This window comes from Eutrigla gurnardus (genome assembly GCF_963514095.1).
Source record: "Eutrigla gurnardus genome assembly, chromosome: 15".
NCBI lineage: Eukaryota > Metazoa > Chordata > Actinopteri > Perciformes > Triglidae > Eutrigla > Eutrigla gurnardus.
This window is the reverse complement of record NC_139938.1, coordinates 13,573,704-13,598,161: the sequence shown is the minus strand read 5'-3', so window position 1 is coordinate 13,598,161 and position 24,458 is coordinate 13,573,704. Positions and strand designations below refer to the sequence as shown.

At 45.5% G+C, this 24,458-nt stretch overlaps 1 protein-coding gene across 13 annotated transcripts in view; it reads right to left on the bottom strand.

Moving 5' to 3' along the window:
• nbeaa (neurobeachin a) overlaps positions 1 to 24,458 on the bottom strand; it is a 79,231-nt gene that overhangs the window by 24,723 nt on the left and 30,050 nt on the right. For all 13 annotated transcript variants that reach the window (XM_084029374.1, XM_084029372.1, XM_084029373.1 and 10 more), the window contains exons 6-22: positions 22,697 to 22,823; positions 21,396 to 21,515; positions 20,215 to 20,361; positions 15,070 to 15,267; positions 14,113 to 14,246; positions 13,378 to 13,486; positions 12,466 to 12,618; positions 10,610 to 10,778; positions 6,353 to 6,432; positions 6,018 to 6,080; positions 5,559 to 5,656; positions 4,816 to 4,908; positions 2,269 to 2,377; positions 2,107 to 2,188; positions 1,744 to 1,867; positions 1,439 to 1,631; positions 143 to 829 (exon numbers count right to left, since the gene is read on the bottom strand). In XM_084029374.1, coding sequence (XP_083885500.1) covers positions 143 to 829; positions 1,439 to 1,631; positions 1,744 to 1,867; positions 2,107 to 2,188; positions 2,269 to 2,377; positions 4,816 to 4,908; positions 5,559 to 5,656; positions 6,018 to 6,080; positions 6,353 to 6,432; positions 10,610 to 10,778; positions 12,466 to 12,618; positions 13,378 to 13,486; positions 14,113 to 14,246; positions 15,070 to 15,267; positions 20,215 to 20,361; positions 21,396 to 21,515; positions 22,697 to 22,823 — 2,686 coding nt within the window. The remainder of the gene's footprint in view (positions 1 to 142; positions 830 to 1,438; positions 1,632 to 1,743; positions 1,868 to 2,106; positions 2,189 to 2,268; positions 2,378 to 4,815; positions 4,909 to 5,558; positions 5,657 to 6,017; positions 6,081 to 6,352; positions 6,433 to 10,609; positions 10,779 to 12,465; positions 12,619 to 13,377; positions 13,487 to 14,112; positions 14,247 to 15,069; positions 15,268 to 20,214; positions 20,362 to 21,395; positions 21,516 to 22,696; positions 22,824 to 24,458) is intronic.

Below are 24,458 nucleotides of genomic sequence, written 5' to 3'. Positions count from 1 at the left end.
TGGAGGGATGAATGGATTAATAAAAGAACATAAATACAGAAATCTAGCAAAGTAGAAAGACTTTGAAGGACAGGACGCGGTGGATTGATTGGTGGTATTATATTTAAGGTCAGCAGGAGAAGATACAGAGAAAAGATCCTACCTTGCTGAACAGAAATCCGTTGTTGCTCGGGACGCTGTCCTTCTCGTCAGCCAGCGTGATAAGCGGACCCATGTTCCCATCATCCTCCAGGCTGACTCCCGAAAGCCCCAGACTTGACCCCATCCCGACCCCTGAGCCCGGCGTGTCGTCTTTCGGCGCCAGATTCCCATTTAGGTTTTGAACCACAGCGCAGTAAGCACTGTCCAGGAGAGAGTCCACCTCTACCAGAGGTCCGTTCTCTATCCCTCCCCCACCTCCTCCACCGACGCCTCCGCTGAGGCCTTCCGGAGACAAGTCCAGGTCGTCCAGCTTCACTTCCGTGGCCTCCACCTTTTCTGCTTTAATGTCTACCAGCAGGTCGTGGACCTCCACCCTGACCCCGGGACCGGCGCTCTGTTCGCCGGGCGTCAGGGCTTCTCCGTTGGGCCGCTTCACGGCGCCTTCCGCGAGGAGGTTGCGCGAGTCCCCGCCGGCCCCCTCGCTGTACTCGGCCTCGCTCTCGGGCGTCTGTGTCTGGGAGTTGTCGTCAATCTCCAGGTTGCCGTTGACGACGGGGGCCGGTGTCGCGGAGAGCCCGGAGATTGTGGACACGGAGCCTTTCTTCCCCTTCTTCATGTTCTCTTCCTCCTGGCGTTGGTACTCTTCGTACATCTTAGCCAAGTACTCTTTGTGGGCTTCGTAGGTCACCTGTGACAGATTGGTCATGTGATCAGAACACAAGCAACGACAACAGTTAACATTCACATCGATAACATTCTCCACCAAGCTGGCCTTAGGGGGGCTCGTAGATCATCTGCACCGAAGGCGGCATGGACAAAACTGGGACACGAGCCTCACGGGGCTATTAGACCATCATCCATAACGCCGCCTCACTGCTCACTGTTGCACATTTATGAGAACTTTGGTGGGTAAAATTCTCCAAACTGAACAGTGAAGAGAGCCTTATTGAACGTTACATCTATGATGACTCATAAGTCATCACGGTAGCCCCTCTGGGCCTCGCAGGTCACTGAAAAACAAATCAATTAGGCTTTCTTAAGCATTTAAATTAAGAGTCACTCAAAACACTTATTAATTAAGATGCGATCATCAGTGGAATTAGGCATTGATTGACCTTGACAAAAATGAGAGATGATGCCTGTAAATTTGGCTGCAAGGCATTCCAGTCTCTGGATGCAAACATGCCTTCATTAATCCATTTCATCATGTTCGAGTGTCGATCGTAAATGCAAAAAATGATGCACAGAGAATGACTTTGCTCTTTTAATACTTAAAAGTGCATCATCTCGCTCCCACCTTGGAGTGTGCGATGGATAGGGTATCAACCCAGACCCGCCAGCCTCCCCATTCGTATTTGATGGCGTGGTAGAGCAGGATCCGGAAGATGTTGTACACCATCTCGGTTATCTTCTGCTCCTCCGGGTTCTTGGGGTTGATGTAGCCGAGGGAGAACATCCAGTCCTGCCACACGGAGCACTGCAGCAGGCAGCTGTCGCACAACACAACACAAAACGCCGCGTGTGAGTCGGGATTAATATCACAATATAACGCGCATTGTAAGAATAAATCTATTCAACGGAGTCCTTTTGTGCGGCACTTACCGCCGGTTTTCACGGCTGTTACTGAAGAGTTTTATCATGTCGGAAAGAAAGAGTCTTCTGACTTCCATCAGCTCAGCGCTGGGAGAGGAGTTCTTCAGCAGGGTGGCTACTACCTTTAGAATCACTGGGTTGGAGGTTAGAAAAAGAGAAAAGAACGTGATGAGAGAAAGTGTTTTGAATGAGAGAGAAAAATGTGAGCGACAAGGAGAGCGAGAGGCAGATCAATAAGCGGGAAATGGCAGCAGCGTCGGCTTCTGGATCCAGGCTTTGTTTGTTTGCTCACTGGCATTAAAACAAACGCCGCATCATCGGCAGAGCGAAGAACGCAGGGAGACAGCAGGCCACGGGGTTGTTTGTACTCACTGGGATTCTGGATCTTGACAGTGGAGTCGGGCTCAGGGTGGGGCTTGTGGACCACCTGAGTGCACACCTGCTCCGTCAGAATCTGCACACACGGAGGGTTTACAGCAGTCAATAAAAAGGGCACGATGCGTCGGTCGCAAATCTGACGGGCCAATCACCTACCTCGTACAGAGTGTTGTAAGTGGTCACCGAGACGGTGTTGGTGTGCATCATCAGCCTCTCCCCCAGCAGTGTGAACAGACTGTGCGTGTGCATTATCTCTACCTTCCTCCTGCAGGGAAACACACACACACACACACACACACACACACACACACAATCACACACACACACACATTTACGACAATGTTAAATTTGACATTGATTGTCACCGGCCTGATGACAGTCTGATATTGGCAGGTGCCACACTGTGGCCCTGTCAGTTACCAAAGAGGCTGAGAGACGAATACCATCAAGAGAAATGAACAGGAGACATTAACGGAACGACAACACTGCGGGCGCCACCGGGGCAACGTTTTTACAGCTGCAAATTATTCATTTTGACGATTAACCTTGCCAGAGGAGGAAGGTGCTTCCCTCGGGGGGCTTTTAACTCGAGAGGCTCAGAAATCAGGCTGACTAAACTTTGAGTTTTAAGCAAAATAAATCGATTCAATTGAGACAATAATGCTCGATTAATGTTTAATTTCCTGGCTTTAATCAGGTTGTTGGAAATAAGAGACAAAGTTTGCACATTATTTTATCATATATTCCTGAAAAATCAATTTGGCTCCCCTTATCATATTAAAAGTAGATTAATCAGATGCAAATTGTTCTCTCTTTAAACTTTTCACATAGAAACGATAATATCAATGGCAACACTGCAGAAAACAGTTGTCTATTAGATATCACACTGAATATTATGAGCTAAACCCGTTATATTTTTAATCTATGAGAGCAAGAATACCATAACAGAGTCTGTGGCTCTGAAATCACTTGTTTTAAGAGGCGGAGGACTGAAGGTGGAGGACTGAAGGTGGAGGACTGAAGGAGGAGGACTGAAGGAGGAGGGGAGGAGGACTGAAGGTGGAGGACTGAAGGAGGAGGACTGAAGGTGGAGGACTGAAGGTGGAGGACTGAAGGAGGAGGACTGAAGGAGGAGGGGAGGAGGAGGGGAGGAGGACTGAAGGTGGAGGACTTAAAGTGGAGGACTGAAGGTGGAGGACTGAAGGAGGAGGACTGAAGGAGGAGGGGAGGAGGAGGGGAGGAGGACTGAAGGTGGAGGACTTAAAGTGGAGGACTGAAGGTGGAGGACTGAAGGTGGAGAGGAGGACTGAAGGAGGAGGGGAGGAGGAGGGGAGGAGGACTGAAGGTGGAGGACTTAAAGTGGAGGACTGAAGGTGGAGGACTGAAGGAGGAGGACTGAAGGAGGAGGAATAAAGGTGGAGGACTGAAGGTGGAGGACTGAAGGAGAAGGACTGAAGGTGGAGGACTGAAGGAGGAGGACTGAAGGTGGAGGACTGAAGGTGGAGGACTAAAAGTGGAGGACTGAAGGTGGAGGACTGAAGGAGGAGGACTGAAGGTGGAGGACTGAAGGAGGAGGACTGAAGGTGGAGGACTGAAGGTGGAGGACTGAAGGAGGAGGACTGAAGGAGGGGAGGAGGACTGAAGGTGGAGGACTGAAGGAGGAGGACTGAAGGTGGAGGACTGAAGGTGGAGGACTGAAGGAGGAGGACTGAAGGAGGGGAGGAGGACTGAAGGTGGAGGACTGAAGGAGGAGGACTGAAGGTGGAGGACTGAAGGTGGAGGACTGAAGGAGGAGGACTGAAGGAGGAGGACTGAAGGAGGGGAGGAGGACTGAAGGTGGAGGACTGAAGGAGGAGGACTGAAGGTGGAGGACTGAAGGTGGAGGACTGAAGGTGGAGGACTGAAGGAGGAGGACTGAAGGAGGAGGACTGAAGGAGGGGAGGAGGACTGAAGGTGGAGGACTGAAGGAGGAGGACTGAAGGTGGAGGACTGAAGGTGGAGGACTGAAGGAGGAGGACTGAAGGAGGGGAGGAGGACTGAAGGTGGAGGACTGAAGGAGGAGGACTGAAGGTGGAGGACTGAAGGTGGAGGACTGAAGGAGGAGGACTGAAGGTGGACTGAAGGTGGAGGACTAAAGGTGGAGGACTGAAGGAGGAGGACTGAAGGTGGAGGACTGAAGGTGGAGGACTGAAGGAGGACTGAAGGAGGAGGACTGAAGGTGGAGGACTGAAGGTGGAGGACTGAAGGTGGAGGACTGAAGGTGCGGGGCTCAGGTGCAGCTCGGCAACCTGCTCCCGTGTCGTTCAGCGGGAGGTGTCACACGGGGATAAATCATTCCCCCAGCATCCGTTGCTGCTCATCAAGGCTCCGCCTCCACTACCAGTGCACCCTGTCAAAATGATTATTCCGCCCGGACGTGATGATGAGGACATTATCTTCACACACACACACACACACACACACACACAAACAAACAGCCCTTCTAAGGCTCACTGGAGGCGGTCCTTCTGTAGTGTCTCAGCTTTTTACCGCAGTGTGCTTTCTCACACTCTATGCATGGAGTCTCACTCACTCTCTCCCCGATGCAGTATTTCTGTTTTAGTTGTGACAGGAGAAAAAAAATGAAGTGCTCCCTTATTCCAGTGATTCACCATTCACCTGGCCTGGAACAGCAGACAGGGGAGAGAACAACAAGGTACCTACTTGTGACCAAGGTGCTTGAGGAAGTAGCCCAGGACTTTGAGGGCTTGGACCCGGATACTCTCGCTCTTAGAGGCCAGGAGCTTGCAGATCACCCTGTAACACGTCAAACACACTCCGTGAAGAACATTATAATACCTTAGATGCAGTCTAAAAGTGAAAACAGGTCCTCTGTGTGTGTAGTAAACACCTGCTGCCTGATACTCAGCAAACATCCTCAAAGTTAGCAACGCGTACGCTGACTGAAGCATTTTCTTCAAAGGACTGTACTCAGAGGACATGAAAGTGGGGGGAAAAAAACGGAGAATACAACATAGTTTGCTGACTCGTTTTTCAGCAACGGGGAAAGTTCACCATAGCAACCAGAAACACTTCCATGTGAAGCTGTGCTTTAGGGGACTTAGAAGCACAGCTAGACTCCGTCTTTGAGAATAAAGACATCATATTTTGGACATTAATTTAAAAAGAAAAACTGCAAATATAATTGGGTAAATCTTAAATCGATACCTCTAATTCCTGATTTTAAAATCTTCACAAGATGTTAATGATAGGAAAATTGCTCAAATGATAAATAAGCAAAGGTCAAACTAAAATGTGGAAACAAAATGTGATCAGATAAAATGATTAAAATAATAATTAATAAAGAAATATCTTTGTCACATCAGAAGGATCTTTATTTGTGTGTGTGTGTGTGTGTGTGTGTGTGTGTGTGTGTGTGTGTGTGTGGTGGTGGGGGGGGCATTCACCTTATTCCATTTCTCTGGTCAAATGCAGGGATCATGGATGCTGGGTGTTCAGACATAAGAGCCACCAACAGCTGGAGGACGTCATGGATGTTCTCATCCTGTCGCCAAAAAGAAAAGATGCAGAAAAAAAGGAGAAAGAAGGGGTTAAGAGGACAAAGAGAGAGTTTTAGGGGTGGACCAGGATGGAGTGGGGGGGGGGGGGGGGGGGGGGGGAGCAGGTGGTATTCCAGAGCCAGAATAGATATAATCGCTACAGAAAAGTACATTCTGTTCAGTCTATTGTTGCGCCATTTTTCATGCTGTCACGGCGCCAAAGCTGACTCACACTCTCCTTTAAGTGGACCATGACTCCGGGCCACAAATTATAATGCACATTTTTGCCACCCAGCTCCACTCAGCCGCTCTCATTGTCTCCGTCTTTTTTTTTTCGCCCTCTTTGGCACAGCAGCTAGCGTTTACCTCGTGCATGGTCAATAGGTAGTTGAGGATGCTCTGCAGCTCGTCCTCCTTCACGCCCCGGTCCTGTAAAATAAAAATAAAGCAGACATGGTGAAACATCCACAATCTTCTTAACCTCAGATGACTTCATTAATTCTGTTCTCCAGACACACACACACACACGTTAACGCATGAACCAATCAATACAAGCAAAGAGGAACACAAAAGATACAGTGTTCATTCAGGCTGAGGATCTATAATGTGATTCTCCACACACACACACGTTCAAAAGGCCATTTCTTGCATCTTGAACTATACGATGAAGATGAGGTCGATCCGTTTCTCTCTCGCCGTACCTTGAGAATGAGTTGCTTGAGGAAGAGGAGCATGAAAGCTCGGAGCGAGATGATCTCCTTTTGGGATGGCCGTGGTCCATCTGAACAAACAGAAGAATCATTTCCTGTTAAAAATCCATTTTTTATGCACGATAATGATCAGACAAATAAGTCTGAGAGAGCCCTACTGTGTGCTGATATTAGGTTTTATTAGGCTTCCCGGAGAGCAGAGAAAAACATGTTAACACAGTCACACACACACACACACACACACACACACACTACGATGGAATTGTAAATCACTGCCATTAACTCCAGAAGCAATTTGGCAATCTGGATTTTTTTTATTTTTTTTATCGTTTTGCTAATCTTACTGATTACAGTGAAGACATGGCAATTTACAAAAATGTGATTGATGGTCCGGAATGATCCAGACCACAACCAGCGCCGTAATCCACTGTATCTACTTTACAGCTCTGGCCCTCCATCAGCTGTTTTGCCTGCAAAAAAATAATCAAGCTAAGAACACCAAAAGCATCTGACGCATGACACAAGCGATCCCTCATGTGGGTGTGATGTCATGCCTCTCTCTAAACGCTCAGTTTCGCTGCGACTCACAAATGCTTTCGAAGGGTGTTTTAAGAGCCACAAAGAAGCAAAGGTCCAGGAGATTTGGGTTTTTTCGACCACTGTTGATTCTGAAATGTGGCTGCATTTAGCTATAACAAAGGCTGCCTTCTACATTTGAAACAATGGTGCATTATCCCTTTGTAAAAGAAGAAAACATCACTCAGATCTTGCGTGTTCATCGTTAACTGTGCTTCATTCATTTCGAGGTGTTTAATGCACCAGATAAACTAGAAGCTGATGCTGTGATGAACTAGTAATGCCAAATACCTGCTAACTGCTAATATGCTGCATATCACAGCAGTAATTACAGTCACCCTGCCTTTTCCCCTTTAATGTTCCCAGAGGCCACTGCATCCAGACACAGGCGACTTCCTCTTCCCCACTTATTCTCCATCTTCCTCAACTACTCCTGTATAAAGCTGTTATACGGCAATAAACAACAATAAACATTTACGGTGTCCGGCTTATTTGCTTTTCCATGTCAGGATCTTTAGAATTTGACCTTATTTGATGGGAGCCACAAAGGAAAATAGCAAACGGTGTTTATTGTAAGCTCGATGAAACGCAGCGGAACGTTTGAGCGGATATCTGACCCGTCGCTGCTTAGCCAGCGGAAGCAAAGCGAGGAGAAACACAAAAGAGTGAGGGTGTGAAAGGAGTAAGACGCAGCTTCTTCCTCTGTATTTTCGTCACGCCGCGCTGCTGTTGAATCACACGAGAGAGTGTTGCGTGGCTTCGGCCCCTCACAAAGCCCCGACGTGACACCGAAGCGTTCCCCTGTGATTCATCATCATTATCTGTCAAGCTGGTACACGTTGGGAGAATGGCGACACCCCGCCATCCATCATGGTTTACGCGGGAGCTCCGTGGCGGACGCGTGCGAGCGCAACCCTCCTTTTTCAAAGACCTTTTAAGAGGATTTCGGCAAAGCTTACATTCCTCTAAACCACTTCTAAGAGCCAGCTTTAATTATCGCCTTTAACTCTTTGAAATTCATTTTCTTCCTCTCGCGCTCCTTTTATCCTCATCTAACTCCATGGTTTTATCCTCGTCTCTGTTAAACCGTTGCTATCTGCCAGATATTGACGTATGGCGAGTCGAAGAGGTGTTTTTCTTTGTAATGAACTTATGCATGTTCTGTCTGAGTCTACATAGCAGGGATGTTGTTAGGCCTATTTTAGGGGGCTGGAGCTACCCTTAATGGTTCCCCCCCCAAATAATTTGTTTTTTATTTATCTATTCTTTTTTTATTTAGTCTTTATTTTCAGAATAATATCATATGAAAGGGTATACATAGAGTTTTAGGATTATAGCATCATAGTCTGTAGAAAGAATATAATTTAGAAAGAAGCATTTCTGTAAAGCCTATTTGTCTTTTTTTATTTATTTATTTTTACAGACTATCCTCATTTTGCTGGAATAAATACACAATAAATAATTATTATTATCATATTTATGTTGTCAGATTTCACTGTGACCTTTAAAATCAGAGAATGGTTTATTCTACTGTATACTTTATGACAGAATCACACTCTGATGGAACCAATCTACAGCACAGTAATTGGTGTAATTATATGACGGTCTTTAGACCTGCAGCTTATCTAATGGAGAGAGGAATTAGATACGGTATCACTTTAAGACACATTTACATAATCCAAGGCCTGTTCTGAGCACTTTAATGTGTCTAAAAGTTAACATCACAGTAACTCTTGTTCAACAGAAGAGAATGGAAGAAGACTACGTCTGTTGCTTTTAACTTGTTACTAGTTCGACTTCTTCACCGGTTGTAGTTCTAATACGTAAGGTATTACGCTCAAAAGTGCTGGTGCACATGCAAGAGATTTAATATCAATATCAAGAGATTCAATATCAGATGTGAAAATGTGATTATTTTTCTTTTCTTTTCTTTAACCTTTGTCAAGCTGGAATAATCGACCTGCAATTTATAATCTCATTTAAAAGGTGGTCCTGGCCAAGTTTCACACAAGCAACACAAAAAACAAAAAGATAGACATCTAAAAAAAAAGAGAGAGATGACAAAACACCTTCAGAACTCAAATGAAGCTTTATCCTGTTTTTAAAATCGAGCGTACTTATAAAATAATCTTAAAAACTCATCTCACCAAAAACCGTGCGGGTTCTAGGTGTGACTTGTGTGAGTTTTTCTTGTGTTTTATAAACAAAAATGTTCCTTTGGTTGTATGTGGAGGGCAAAGAATCTCTCTCACACAAACTGCAATGATGTGCGCGGTAATCCCCGTCAGACACAAAATCATACCGCAGCATTATAAACCCAATCTAACATTTTCAAAGAACATGAACTTGCATGCGTATATAAGATATCACCATAATCAGTTGCTGATAGAAGCAACACCGCAACTCATTATTTCCCTTCAGCAAAAGAAAAACAATTTGTTTCTGTAGTAGAAACTTAACTCCATCCTGAGACACGATGTTTAAGATCCAGATATTTATAAGGTGAGACTCATTCAATCACCTTATTATTTACAGTAATGTGACTACGGATATAAATAATCTGATACACATCACCAGCACATTAAAAAGTAGACTGCAGTTCCTCAATCACACCTACTAAGGAGAGGCAGAACATAAAGTTGTTCACATAAAACTGAAATGTTGAATAACATTTCAATACATATTTTAAATTAAATTCTTAGTCAAATAGCACAAGGACACCATTTTATTTATTAAAAAAGCGAGACATTTTGTTTATTTAGATATTGGCCTACAATCCTGTATTTGATCACGTTCGTTAGAGGGGTTAAGCAGCGATATTCTGTAAAAGAATACGTGTCTGAGGCTAATTGCTGCCGTTATCTGTGGTTTCTATACGAGGCTGTGTCCCCGCAGTCAAACGGCATTATCGCCAAACAGAAAGGAAACCAGACAGCCACTTGATTAGAAATTCCAAAAAGCCTCCCTTGGAGCTGCCAATCAAAATCCGTCTGTTGCCATGGTAATGTGGGATGCGTAATCACAGCCAGTGGAGGGTCCCGGGCAAAAGAAGAGGGTTGATTAACGTGAAGGCCTGCACCGACCTTTCTTGTGTGGCGACGGCGGCTCCAATCACAAAGGAAGGTCGCGCTGTTTGTTTGGAATATGATGCGTTTCATAATTACACCTCTTTTTTTTAAAATATGGACAAATCTTTTGAAGTCGGATTCATACATTTCAGTAAAAAAAAAAAAGAAAAAATAGATTGCTTAGTTACACAGACAGCACTGTTACAGCTGAAACTGGCAAATTAAAAACCTCTTTTGCACCGTTGCTCACTTTAACAAGCTATTCTTCATCAACCCTGCATACGATTAAAGGCTATTTGCATGTAACTATAGCTACTGTAGTGTTGAAGTTCAAACACTGCCTTCTCACCTCTGCAAACCTGGCGTATCACTGCGTGGATTGTCAGAAAACACATTGTACACTAAAGGTGTCAGGGGAGGGGGGGGTGGGGGGGTGTTACCAGGAATAAAGAAAGAGGAAGAGACAGCAAAGAAGAAGAGGAGGTGGAGTGTTCAGTTGTTAGGACAGAAAAGAGAGAGAATAAAACCACAAAGCAGAATATGGTGCTGCACAGACGGGTACACTAGGTCAGGTCTTTGTGTTGCGGATCGTGTGTGAACCTACCGAGGCCTTTCGGGGTGATGCCACTGCACTCCAGCGGGTTGATGGCCCAGTAGTAGTACTTGAGAGTGTGCATCAGCTGCAGGACGGTGCCGACGCGGCGGATGGTGGTGTAGATGGTGGCGGTGCCGATGAACTCCGACGACAGGTACGTGTAGAGGGATAGCTGGACCTGGATGCACAGATGTCCGTTTATACATCGCACGCAAACAAACACAAATTGTCGCCTATCGGGGGAATAAAAAAATCATTATTACGTGTGTGTTTCCGGTGTTCAAATAAAGGCCTGTTTTTATTGTGAGACGACAGCCACGGGGGAGGATGAAAGGAATCTTTCCTCTGGCAAAAGCGCCCATGTTTTGTGCTTTGTGTTGTTTTTGATGTCGCTGTGCCTGAAGCCATCAAGCGTCTGAGGAGCTCCTCACGCAGCATTGACATTTAAGGAAGGCGCTCTCCAATTGCTTCTCCGCTCCTTCCCTGCCTCCTCCTGTTCCCCCTTGTTCTCCCTTGCTTAATATTCCTCTAAAGATTCCAGTCTGCCCGCATGTTCACACATCTCCGAGCTCATTATAGCGACCGCGACAGTAAGGACCGGCCTTAACAAGGTAGCTCTGGTTAAGCGGATGAAATTAGCAGAGCAGGGCAGCCTGACCATTCCACATCTGAGCTCGTCTAGAACGGAGAGTGCACTCAGCCGGCCCTAAATGGCCTTCATCGCGTCGCCTTTCACACATACGGCAACAACAGGTCCGGCTGCAGGAAAAGCTCGACGTTCTTTGATCATGCTGTGCAGCAAAATAGCTCGCGACAAACATTTCTCCATCTCTGTGAGCATTGTGTTTACCAGAAGTGCTTTGTGAAGAAAAAGGCTCTTTATCTTTCTTTCCAGTGTGAGCGAGGGAGAAGCTTTGAGATGCCGTTCAGATATGAAGTCCTGAATATGACCGAAGCTATTCTTGCCAATAATGAGCGTTATGATTTTACCAAGAGAAGCGGAAAATAATAAAGCTCTGCAGGTGACAGGAATGGTACAGCAGAGGTAAGCTTAAAGGGTTCTTTGTGTGTGTGTCATACACTTAGTACATTATGCTTGACTTGTCATTGTGACCCAGCTGAATTGTGGTCACCTTTACCAGCAATCCATTGTCATTTCCTGTATTGGCACTCAACCGAAAGGTAAAAAACCCAATCACATAGTCAGTCTAGCCACTGCTTCAAAGGTTCAAACCGAGGTTGATGTTCCAACGTTTCGTCGAGTCCCGACTTTCACACCCTCCTTTAGCTCCGCCGAGCCGCAGCAACTGCTAAGTCACATTTCTTCCGTCTCAACTGCGACGTGCCCCCGGAGAGAGCGACGCCCGCCGTACCCGGGAGCCAATCACGTCTCAGGGTCAGAGGGAAGAAGACGGGGAGTTCGGGAAGTTCTGAAAATAATAAGAGGCGGGAGCCGACTGGCCCCCGCGGGAACGCCACGAAACGCTCACATCTAGTTCAGAGTGAGAAGGAAAAAAGGGACTGCACATCTCTCTCCCGTCCCGAGGTCTTTTCAAATGTCACTTCCTCTCTTTGTTGCCTCCATTCGCCTGCTCTGTCCTTTCCCTGCGTGATGTGCCAGCTCCTCCCTCCCCGTCCTGTAACCTCCTTTGTTATATTATTGTAAAGGGCAACGGCCACTAAGATGTCAGTCCCTCCTTCCTATTCTTTTATTACATCTTGCTAGCTTTCAAAAACCTCCTCCTGCGTCTGGGTCTATCGCCCCATTAATTCTCCTTTTTTCATCATCTTCTGCTTTTTGCAGCAAGGTCATAAAAACGTGCACGCACACACACACATACTCAGTAGATGCACAATAAACAGACCTTGGCAGGAGTGTGTATCCAGATGGCAGCGTTGAAGAGGACATGGTCACAGAGCTGTTTGAGGAGAGGCGCTCCATGAGGTAGACCATCCAGATACTTGGCGAAGGACAAGAATTGTTCAAGCACGGCCCTGGTGATGTGGACCCTCGATGACTGGACAGAAAGATGGGAAATAACACACCGTGAGTCAACCAAACTGTAAATGACATGGTTTACTTTTATTTTTAACTCTTGTGACCCAGAAGCCGAGTGAGAAGTGGTTCAGCACTTTTTTTAAAAAGCCTGTGTCTTCTAACAGTTGTCAAAGGTGTATCTCAGTTATATTAGCAATCAAATTGATATAATTCATGTGATCTCCGTCTTTCTGCACATCTGTGGTTCTTCCTGTTGCAGCTAATAAAAAAAAATGTAATCTATGTAGATCTCATGGGCATAACCGCAACTTTAAGTGTTTATTTAGGCTTCACGTCTATTTTTTTCGGCAATAAACAGATATCTGTGTCCCGGAGCTCAGCTGCATTTTCACTAGCGACCCCTGCTGGAAGGAGGCTCTCTTAACTGGCATAAATAATTAATACAAATATGTATTCATACCTTCATAATGATAATATTTCATCTGTATGGTCATTTTGGAGGATGTCATTTGCTATTGGACTGTATTGCTTTATACAGAGAGATGTTTCTGTTATTGTGTCTAACATCACTGATAATAATGGTCGGCTGTATCCGATTGACTGGAATCCGAGTGTACAGCAGATAAACATGAGTACAAGGGCAATCAAATCACAATGCATTAGAAAACCGGAGGCCTTGTGGGTCTTGGAAAAAACATGGTGAAAATCAAGGTGTTCTTCTTCTTTCACTCAACGAAACAAACAATAAATGCGTTGTTGTCGAGGCCCTTCCACTGACCTTCTCAAGCAGGTATCCAATCACGAGAAAGCCCTTCCCTCCCAGCATTTGCTCCTGCATGGCCACCGAGCTCTTCAGCAGCTCCACCAGGAAGGCCAGCAGAGTGGCACTGCAACACACACACATGCATATTTCAGTAACACTGTACAGGAATCATTGATTAATTCCTTCATGCTCTCTATTGGAGTATGTGGAAACGAGGGAAGGAAACCCACTCCACGCTTGCTTCACCTCCCCCGTACCCACATTCACCATCTCAATCACTGATCCTTTAATAGGATGCCGTCTTTTCATGTCATCATCGTCTTCCTGTTGATATTTGTAGTCTCGGATGCTGCTAACATGATGAGGAGATGCAGCCTGATACGTAACTGCATTAAGGCGCGCGTGATGGAGCGATATCAGGACATCATGGAGCTAGAAGAACGCCGACACTCCAACCTTCTAAAAGCAGCTCAGCGCTCCGAGGAAAACCACGTAACTCGTCTTCCTTTCGCACTCTCTATCATCCCGCGTTCTCGCCTGCAGCCAAATTGTAAGGTTTGAAGATAATTCTCGTACACAGAAGACTCGCTATGCAGCTCTTTTTTCTCTTCTTTTTTCTTTTGCCGCTGTAGATGTTGTACATTAAACCCAGAAAACGTAAATTTTTCCTCTTTTTTATGTTTTAGCTCACTAACCACATCAGAGAGCAGCTGTCTATGTCGCTGCATCCCATTCGTGTAGAGCACTCACCAGACCGTGGTGTCCACGCTGCAGTCATTGAGCTGTTTGTAGTCTAGCTGAGCAAAGAGAGGGAACAGGACCTGGATGCCTCCTATTGAGTGGATGGCACTGTGGATGGAGTGGGTGACGATGGCCTTCACATCCTGTGGGACACAAGTAGATTGTTAGTGCCGACAAAGACTAAACTATACTGTATAAGCCAATTAATCATATCTCATATCAGACTAGAACATCTCCTTCACATCTCAAACGCAGCAACACTACCATTTTGAACGGTAATTAAAGAATTCTGTAGTTGCAACCAGTAAATGGGATTTGATCAGCAGGATATAATGTTGAGCTATTTGTCAGCCCTTCATTTACAAAGCATGTTAATACTGCCCTTTGTTGTTTATTGTCCATTAGCTTCCTTTCACATCTCCTGATTTACATCTATTTGAGGTTTAATTGCTGATCCTGTCCAACGAAAAAAAAAAAAAAATTCTGAAAATGAATATGCTAAAACTCACTGAAGTAAAGAGGATTGTGTGACCTCTACTAACTAAATGAAATAACTCTACAAGTAGAAGACAATAAGACTCTCTTGTTGGCTTCGTAAATTTGAATCACAGCAACTGCTGCATAAATTGCTGGTGAATATTTGAGATACAAAGAAGAACAATTATTGGCAACCAGCCTTGAATAAAGGATAGTTGCTTAGATACAAATACAAACAATATCCTCGAGAAAAGAATGAACAGTTGACATTCTTGGTAAAAGTCTTATACAAGGTAGATTTTATATGTTTTCCTTTTTAGCCAACATCTCTTGTGTGGTGAAGCTCACACATCTACAGCAGTGTAAGTCAGCCTGAGACAAACTAGCCTGATGATTGGACTAAACCGCCCCTTTAATTTCAACGGAATCATTCATACATGAATTGCTACACAACTCAAAGAGATCTGTAAGCACTCGGACCAGACTGACCTGCAGCATGAGTGCGTGTGGCGAGTGGACGAAGATGGAGGGGTTCTCCCGCGGCGACGACTCCAGGCAGAGCTGGGCATCCGTCGCCTTGGCGTTGTACGTGAAGGAGATGGAGCTGGCCAGCTTGCCATCGTACAACACCTGCTTGTGGTGCTCGGCCAGGTGGATGTCGCTCTCCGACTTGAACTTGAACGTGCTCTGCGGGCGAAGTGGAGAAAGAAGATGTCAGAGGTCGCGTGGGGGTGAGGGAAACTTCGAACCCAGAGAGACAACGAGACGTATCCGGGAGACTGTGTGTGCAAGTTCAACGTCCGAAAAAAAGGGGTCTGCTTAATTGCAGCGTGTGTAAACAACACAGCATTAGCTTAATGAACACAGCGCTAACCCGGGCACTAATTCAATTAGCACAGAATAAGAGATGGAAAGGGCCGACGGATATGTGGGAGAGAGAGACACCCGGAGCTCCAGATTATCTCCTGGAAGTCTAGCCACAAAAATAACACACAAACAAGTACGGTTACATTCATGTTATTCGATTTCTGCATATAACATTACATTTGTCCTGCAAATAACTTGAACCCGTTTGCTGCTGAGGCTTTATTTTATTATCATTTCATCTTTGAAAGGATATTCGTTCCTCATACAGACACATTTTGCACAGAGAAACCATAAATAATTGTCTCCTCGGCATGCAGATGTTGTAGGAAGGCTCGGCTGCTCATCGTGTGTGTATGTGTGTTTGCATCTATGTCTATATCGGTCTGTGTGCACAGGTCTGTGGGTCTGTGTGTCCTGCAGCGATGCACGGAGCCCCGCAGCTGAAAGGCCAGCGAGTTGCTCTGCCACCCTTCCTCGCAGCTGCAGGAAAAGGGGGGGGCCGCTCTCTCACCTTGGAGCGGCTGGGTCCCCAGGTGCCTCGCTCAGCCCGACTGCACAGGAAAGCCCCGGGCTGCTCACAGACCTGCCGGGCCGTCTTCTTCTAAAACCTTTCATCTGAGGTCTGCTGCTAGAAAATATGCCCTGAGCTGTTTTAACCATGCAGTGCAAAAAATGTTCACTCCGAAGCATCGAGGGCCCGGCACAATGGAGACGTCTGAAGCAAACAGCTCCTCTACAGCAAAACACCATTATCTGGGTTTCTCCTGCCTTCCAATTATCAGGCTCAAACGTGACACAAAAGGCTTCCTTGTATTAAAGCAAACACACTGGGGCTGCAACAGCATGGGATTTTCAGCAGCAGTAGTCATAATGAACCAATTTATACATTTTATTTAAAAAAATAGCCTTTAACTATGACGTGTTGTGGAAGTAAAGCATGTTGCCCTAACCCTAACCATGTTAAATGAACTGCTAAATGAGAAACATCATCTGTTGGATTTTAAATTGTATTTTTGCAATTTATTTTTGCAATATTGCAGATAAGCAGCACACGTTATGTACATAATGTACCGCAAAACCCGGTATACTACCGCAAAACACCTACGCAAGCGTTCCTGCCAGCAGTAATTAATGGTTCCATTTTCTGACATAGAACATAATACTTCAGTGAAATACATGAGCTGATGACCGCCGTTAAAAAGTGCATCTATTAAGCTGTGTGATAAAGAGCTTATCCATTAAAAGTAACCGGGAATACTGCAGCCACATGCAAGGACAATCAATCATAAACACAAATAAATTGCACTTCGGCCCGAATGTGAAATTAATACACTTATTAAGATGCACTTTTTTTTTTTGCAGCATAAGCCCATTTATTGTGGTGCGTTTATGAAGCGTAGGTGTGCATATGTATCAGCAGCAGCATAAATGTGAGGCTTTTTTTATTTATGTCGTCATGCCAGGGAGATGAAAGTGTGGAAGGCGTCTGCTGACTCTTTGTTCGGAGGCGTTTCACACGCGAGTATTTCTCACCTGGTTAGACAAACCCGACAACTCTCGCCTGTTTCACACCTGACAGCTGCAGATGCAACGCTGGACTGCGGCGATAACAGCACGCATCGACTCCATTCAGCTCAGTCTCCCACAAACAAGAGCATGTGGTGAAAATGTTGCAAAACTCCTCAGATGAATAAAGAGCTGAATATATGCGCGTTAACAATATTAAAACTCTGACAAGACGCTTATTGATAACACAAGGACATGTCATTTATTTTGAATCTGTTTTAGGTAAGGATTCTCTAAAATGTTAATATTAACATATAAAAAAATATTTTTCAATAATAGTATTTAAAAAAAAACCTGACAAATACACACAAGTGCACAAAGACACACACACATAAAGAGACACACAATGCAGGTGTCCAGAGAGACACACCAAACGCTCCATTAATTTCACGGTGGCCAGATTGTTGGCAGGGGTTTTTGCAACGAGGACATCTGGGCTCATGATGAAGAGTGCAAACCGGCGCCACACACTCAGCAACATGTGACACACACACACACACACACACACACACACACACACACACACACACACACACACACACACACACACACACACAGAAAGACCAAAACAACAACTTTCTTTTACCCAAGGCCTGAGCAGAAACACAAGATGTTATAGCCCACCTTTTTCCTGTCATTAGGAGGGCATGGAAGTGCCGAGCTGCAGACATTCGGTACGCGCGGCGTGTCGGCCATCATGAGCCGCGTCGAGCGATCAGACCTTGAACACACTCGCCCGCGCTGAAGGCTTGCTTAGCAGAGCGAGCGGAGTGTCCGTCTGATTTTTGCTCCTCATTACTGCACAGTAACATTGACAGCGGATGAAACCAAGAGGCTGCATCAGCTACACACACACACACACACACACGTTCTATAGACTGAAGTGTTCAGCACAGATTAGGCAATTCTCCAGGAGCTGATTGTCATATATAGACGCCCTCATCTGCGTGAAGTCGGGAGAACAAGGACGGGCCTACGGTGGCATTAGGGCAGGAAGCTGTGCTACACAAGCCGAGGCCCGTTGACTCGCTCTCTTAGCCCAACAAGAAAAACCCGCCACTCATCATTACAATTGCAGCACCGAGGCCAGCGGCATTGAAACAACTGAGCCATTTAATGGTCTCTTCTGGGCATCTAAGAAGCCTATTCTGCACCATGCAGAGAGGCAATCATCTGACTGATCAGCCCCGGGAAACTGTGGGCAGTGAAGGGGGAAAAGAAAAAAAAAAGAAGGAATCAGTATTCATGGCTGAGCAACAGCAAACCCGAAGCATGTGATCATCGGGAGGAACATGAGAGGACTCCCGTCTACAGCTCGAGAGAAGACAGGACCGCTCTACGTCGTACCTCACGCCAGGCTTCGTACACGCCGCATGTTGTCAGCGCGTTTCAATATCGGCGTCGCCTCATCGAGTCTCCGTAGTAGGAGCGGATTCCTGTTTCACTACATAAGCTTTCTAAGGAGCTGTTGGAAAAAAACCAGCAGCTGTTCGCACACATCAGCAGCCTTCAGACGTCCGCGCGGTCTCGCGGCGCTGAAATCTTGACAGATTTGGACCCCTTCATAAACAAGGTATAAGTGGCCCGAGGCGTGCAAGTCTGCCAAAACAAGAGCGCAGACAGCTGGCAAGGTGTTGCCACATCTCAGCTGTCTCCGATAGCCAAAGCCGAAAGGCAGAGACGGTGATTTCTTGAGGGATGGGCGCTCCACATCCAGCGACGTGACGCATCATTTGAATGATCCGACAGGTTCACCTTTATATAGTGACTCTGTTCATGTTAAGGGGATGCTTTAAAAGGGTGCGTGCATTTAAATCCAGGTAGCGCCTTTCACTCACGACAGGTGTTTTTCAGCCGCACGTCATTTTGATCTACGGTTGACGATTGTCTGGATATATTTGCCTCTTCGGAAACGGGAGTTAGAAAAAGCACAGCAATGGCAGTGATGTTCTGGCTGACAGGAGCAGAATTAATCAGAATAAAAAAAAAAACGTCCCCTGCTCCTTTAAGATCACCACGATGAAGCCTGCCTGTCAAAAACCATGCAGAATAAAAGAATGTGTTGCATCAAGGTTACAATATGAGTGTGAAGCTACTGTCTGTACACGTGTGTATTATTTGCATATCTCAAGAGACTAATTTGATCTACTTAACATACTTAACACATGTTGATACACTCAATATTAATAACCTTTGAATAAACAAGCAATAGGTCGAGCATGTCATACGTCAACAGTGCGGCGGTTCACTTTTGCTGCCGGATGCTGAATATACTGAACATCGCAAACCGATTCTTCTGCCCTGGAGTCAACAGGCTGTGGATGGTTCTCATCAACCCTGCAATGAGCACTTTCAAGTAATTGGCCTGCTCCAAAGAGGCGCCGCACCGGTTAATCCTAAAAAAAGGAAGAATCACTCACGATCTAATACTGTACTCTCGCTCAGTGACTCCCAAACAGGGGTACTTTTACGACAGCTTGAACATGTACTTCCAGTTTCCAGGGGATACACGAAAACCTGGAGTGATTCAACTAATTTGCAAAAAAAAGATTAAAATGAGGAAAAAGTAATGTATAAATGGCTCAAACGGTTAGCTAAAAATAATGGATAAATGGCTTTAATCTAGCTTCTGCGTCTCCAAGTGGTAGTTGTAAGAATGCACCAGACCGACCCAAACACTGACAGGTCAATCGTAAAGAAACATTGTGTAGAACGATGCACTGTTATAAACATAATGGTGTTTAATAATATCCGGATCAATTCAAATGAACACATTGGACCATGAGTCGAGGTGTCGATGGAGGGGACTGGACTTCATCTGATCAGGGTCTAAAATAAAACATGGTAGTAACCACTGCTTACGTAAATACCATTATAACATTATTGTTGATAGAATGCACTATAATGCACTATAAGAGAGGCTCCACAGAAAGAGTCAGAACCTCAATCTACCAACCACAAAAGCACCCTGGCACAAACACGCAGCCTATTTCTGCCTCCCACAGCCCCGAGAATGATTGATGGCCTCCACCGCTCCCGGCTTTGACGTGAACATGCAAAGACAGCATTAAGTAGCGTTGATACTGAATTCGTGCCGTTTGCCAGGATACTCGTCCTGCCAAACGGCGCATGAGATTGATGGGCAGCAAAGGGAACGGAGAATATACAGCGCGGCGGGTGATGAGGTGACGCCTGTCTCACCTTGTATCCTGGGCCAAGTTGGTGAATGGCGAAGATCTGAGCCGGGTTGAGAGCTTCGCTGAATACGTAAATGGCTCCCAGCTGACCGCAGAACACCCTGTTGGCGTCGGCCGTCTCCGACGAGCCCAGGAAACACTTGTCATAGCTCTGAAAAAAAGGAGTTAACGTCATCAAACATTTCTGACTTTTAGGGCCATCTTGCGAGGAGAGTTTGGAACACAAGGAGCCAACATGGTTTAACATGATTCTCTGTTTAGGGTCATTTTGGAAGACGGACTTTCTATTAACAATTCAACACGAAACTACAATTCTAGCTTTTTTTCTAACTTCAAAACTACAAGAGCGCCAGCTTCCAACTTTTGAAAGCTGCTTGTTTCTAATCGCTCTTACAACTTTGCCATCACCTGCTATTATATTCTTTCTGCCCGCTCGCCTTTCATCCACTCCATCCATCTGATACCCTTTATCACAATGAGATCTTTACCCCTCTGCTGCTTCAAAGTGATTAAAGACGTTTTATCTTCAGCCTTCAGGACAAAACAAACCCCTGATAGCATCAACGCATTTTCAGACCCGCTCTTTCACTTGTGTACCGCACGTTGTTGTAGTTTCGTACAAGTCGGCGAAACTATAACACGTTTTTACCCCCAAGGCCAACGGGGTTTCTTACAGAGAATAACAGCGGCCCTTTGGTAATTGCAGTTAAGGTCAAGAGTCACCGGGGAAGGAAGTGTAATGGTGGCGCTGCTGCCAATAGGCTACCTGTCACCCCACTACCCTCGCCGCTAAATGGAAAAGTTGGAAGTTGGACTTTGGGCGAGCTGTGCTGGAACAGGGCCCAAGGGCGTCTCTGGCCCGGCCGACAAATGCAGAGGGCAAACCTCAGATGTTTGCCAATATAGCGACGGGAGGGAAGCGTGGAGTCAGACCACAATCGGATTTCAGAGGAAGGTACAGAAGCTCATTTTTCAAATTATGTTTGATAAAAAAGACTAGGTTTTTTGCAACGATCAATCAAATGTGTTTTTTTTTATTATCAGAAGCAGTTGCATGAGAAACATTTATAACGATGTCCTACCTCCTCAAGTGTCTTTTTCTGAGGTTTTTCTGATGTTAATGTGATTGTTCCTAAAAAGATCGGTGCACATACAACAACAACACAACGCCTCCGTTTATCTTACATCATTGGTGTTGACGTGCCAGGCCATGTCGCCGTAGGAGACCAGTTGCCCGTTGACGTAGCAGCGTATCTCGGAGTTCCTCCAGCGGTTGTAGATGTGGACGATGCTGATCATGTACCACTAGAAAATACAAAAAGAAATAAGACGATAAATCAAATAAAAAAAATACAAAAAAATAATGAATATGCAACAATGCACCAAATTCAAGGAGAAAGTCAATTTAGTTTGTCTCCTTTTTGGATTTGAATGGTACAAGAGGGACTTTCTCACAGCTATTGTGTTGATTGAGGCCCTTCTTCACCTTATGTGTCTTAAAGGTGTTGACTTAGCCTTAGAGTGTCTATACTGTGGTTTTGTACACTGCACTGTTCAATAATTCATTATATTGACGACCGAAATGTGTTTGCACCTCTACACTTATCTAATAAACACAAACAATTGGGGAATACTGATACCAGCCCCCTGCTGTGCATGATTTCTCTAGAATAGAACCAGGATATCTACAGTTTGTTTGCATCGTGATGTTTGGATGGTCACATCTTTTGAATGCTGAGAATGTTTCCTCTAACAGCATTAGCTCTCTGAAAGCCAACATGGAAGATTACACAGTGTTAACCTCATTCATTCGCCAGAACTCGCTTGCAAAGCTCTCCCTTTACTCACCTTGATATACCATTAACAGTGTGCATGCCTACGCATATGGTGTGTGTGTGTGTGTGTTTTGATGATGATAAAGCATCTTCCCAGGTGACAATACACACAGATTCCCTGGAGGGGGGATTGAAATGGGAAGGAAGACTGCGATGGGGGAAGGAGGAGAAGCTGGAGTTATTTGCTGGTGTATGCATAGCTCTAGCAAAGCATGCACACACACACTCCGACACACACACACACACATACATCGGACAAAATGCTGTGAGACATGGTCACTTATAAATTGATCAAATGGAACCACTGGGAACTGTGTTAGGCAGCGCAGAGATTCTGCTGGGTCAGCAAATACTGCGGAGGGCCATCTCATCAAGCGAATGGGTGTGTGTGCATGTGTGTGTGTGTGTGTGTGTGTGTGTGTGGACCAGCAGCAGAAGGCTGACGGTGCAGTAGAGGCGCGTTGCTCAGGTCTTAATTGACATGCCTTATCTGCACTCACCAACGCTCGTATAGGTGGAAGAGGAGAGCAGCAACGAGCTGATGGCCTCTCATCTAACAGGTGGCACAAGGTCACCAAAGTCTGCCCCGACTACAAACATGTTTCGGCTGACTGATTCGGTGTGTGTGTGTGTGTGTGTGTGTTTTCCTACCTTGCGGGGTTGGAAATCATATTTCACACAGTGCTGAAAGCCTTTCCCTTTCGACTTCAACGAGGTGACGATGAGACAGTTCCCCACGAAGTGAGCGGAGTAACCGATTCCTTTGCTGGTGCGAAAGCTGCGGGAGGATTGGACAGATTTGCGCTCGTGTCAGTATTTATCAATTCAAAAAATATTGAAAAATAAATAAGCATTTGGCTGTGAATGAAAAGTAATTATGGTACTCCTTGATGAATGGCTGCTTCTGTGTGACTAAATTGCGTGTTCGTCGTTGAGTTTGATTAGACTTGAATGACTTAGCATTTTTGAATGGATATTTAAAAAAAACAGAAAAGGAAAGCAAACACTTGTCAAATAAATTACATTTCAACCATGTTTACTGCTTTTTTTTGTCAGGCCAGCTTTATTCTAAATAATACAATGCTGTGATTCCACATTTAAGACTCACATATCGCACTATTTAAGCCAGGACCAGTGGTGAAAAGCTGGATGTTTAATTATTTTCTCTGCAGAAACACCAGGAGTGCCAGATCATAGGTTTGTGGAAGAACACTACTAAACCCATCCCCTCCATTTTCCTGCCCAATGTTTCACTTCCCACACTGGTAACCTCCAAGTTGGACCCAGTCTCGCAGCTAAGCTTCTCCAGGAAAAACAACAACACACATTTCACTTCTAAAACAGGCCCGAAAGGATCACACACTTAGCAGAGCCAGAGAGCAGATACAGTGTAAAATCCCTCTCAAGTGAATCCCCTGGTGCACGGCAGGAGAGAACATGGTGCGTTATCGCGGCCTTCATGCTGCTGTGGAGGCCGCTATGAGACAGGCGGCTGGAATGGCGTGATAAGACCCGGGCGAGGAGAAGGGGGGGGTGGGCACCCTCCTGCTCTCGCTCCACACTCACCATGACAACTTAACAAAGGGGTTTCCAAGGCAAGATGGGATTACATCCTGACACTTTTCATGATCAGAGCTCATCCCTGCAATGGTATGGAATATACAGATGCATTCCTTCCTTCCAGTCGATGACTAGTTGGGGGATCCTTTGGCAAAAATGGTCTTTTTCCATGAGGGGGGGGGACGCCGCCGCTAGTTAGGAGGTGGCAGGACGAAGCCAAGCAGTGGAGTAAAGGACTTCCATTAAATAAAAAGGTCAAAGCTAATGAGGCGTCGTAGTGGGTAACGCCATGCGATTTCCAACGCTAACGCTGAGGCCGGCGAGGTCCAGCGTGCCTTGACCTTTAAAGTTATGTTCTATATTATTATCTGTTTATCTATTAACTTCCTGCCCGCGCCATTCAGTCTAATGAGTTAAATGTTCATCGTACGTCATATGTATCAGGCAGAATTCATTGATCAGAAATATTTTGAAGATGGCAGCGTGATCAGCTGTGCCTGAGGCCAGCAGATCTACAGTTGATTGGGATGAAACCAACACGTTAACACTGTGGTTCCCTGTACAAAAGCATTCAATCAGCTCCACTTTACAGTGTTGACAGATAATGTGGGAGATTATCCGGCACGAGGGAAACTCTGCAGCTTTCTCGCACTGTGATAAAGTACAGTGCACTCACCTCAAACCTGCATCATTTATGATGACCTCACTTAGTTTCTTCTTTCTTTTAACCTGAATGCCTTTTGACTCCCAGAGGTAACAAAGGCTGAAATGCTGTAAAAAGCCGTGTGCTTTTCTTAGCCTGGATCAATGGTGACGGCGGGAGCAGGAGAGCAGTTTGTACGGTCAACAAGAC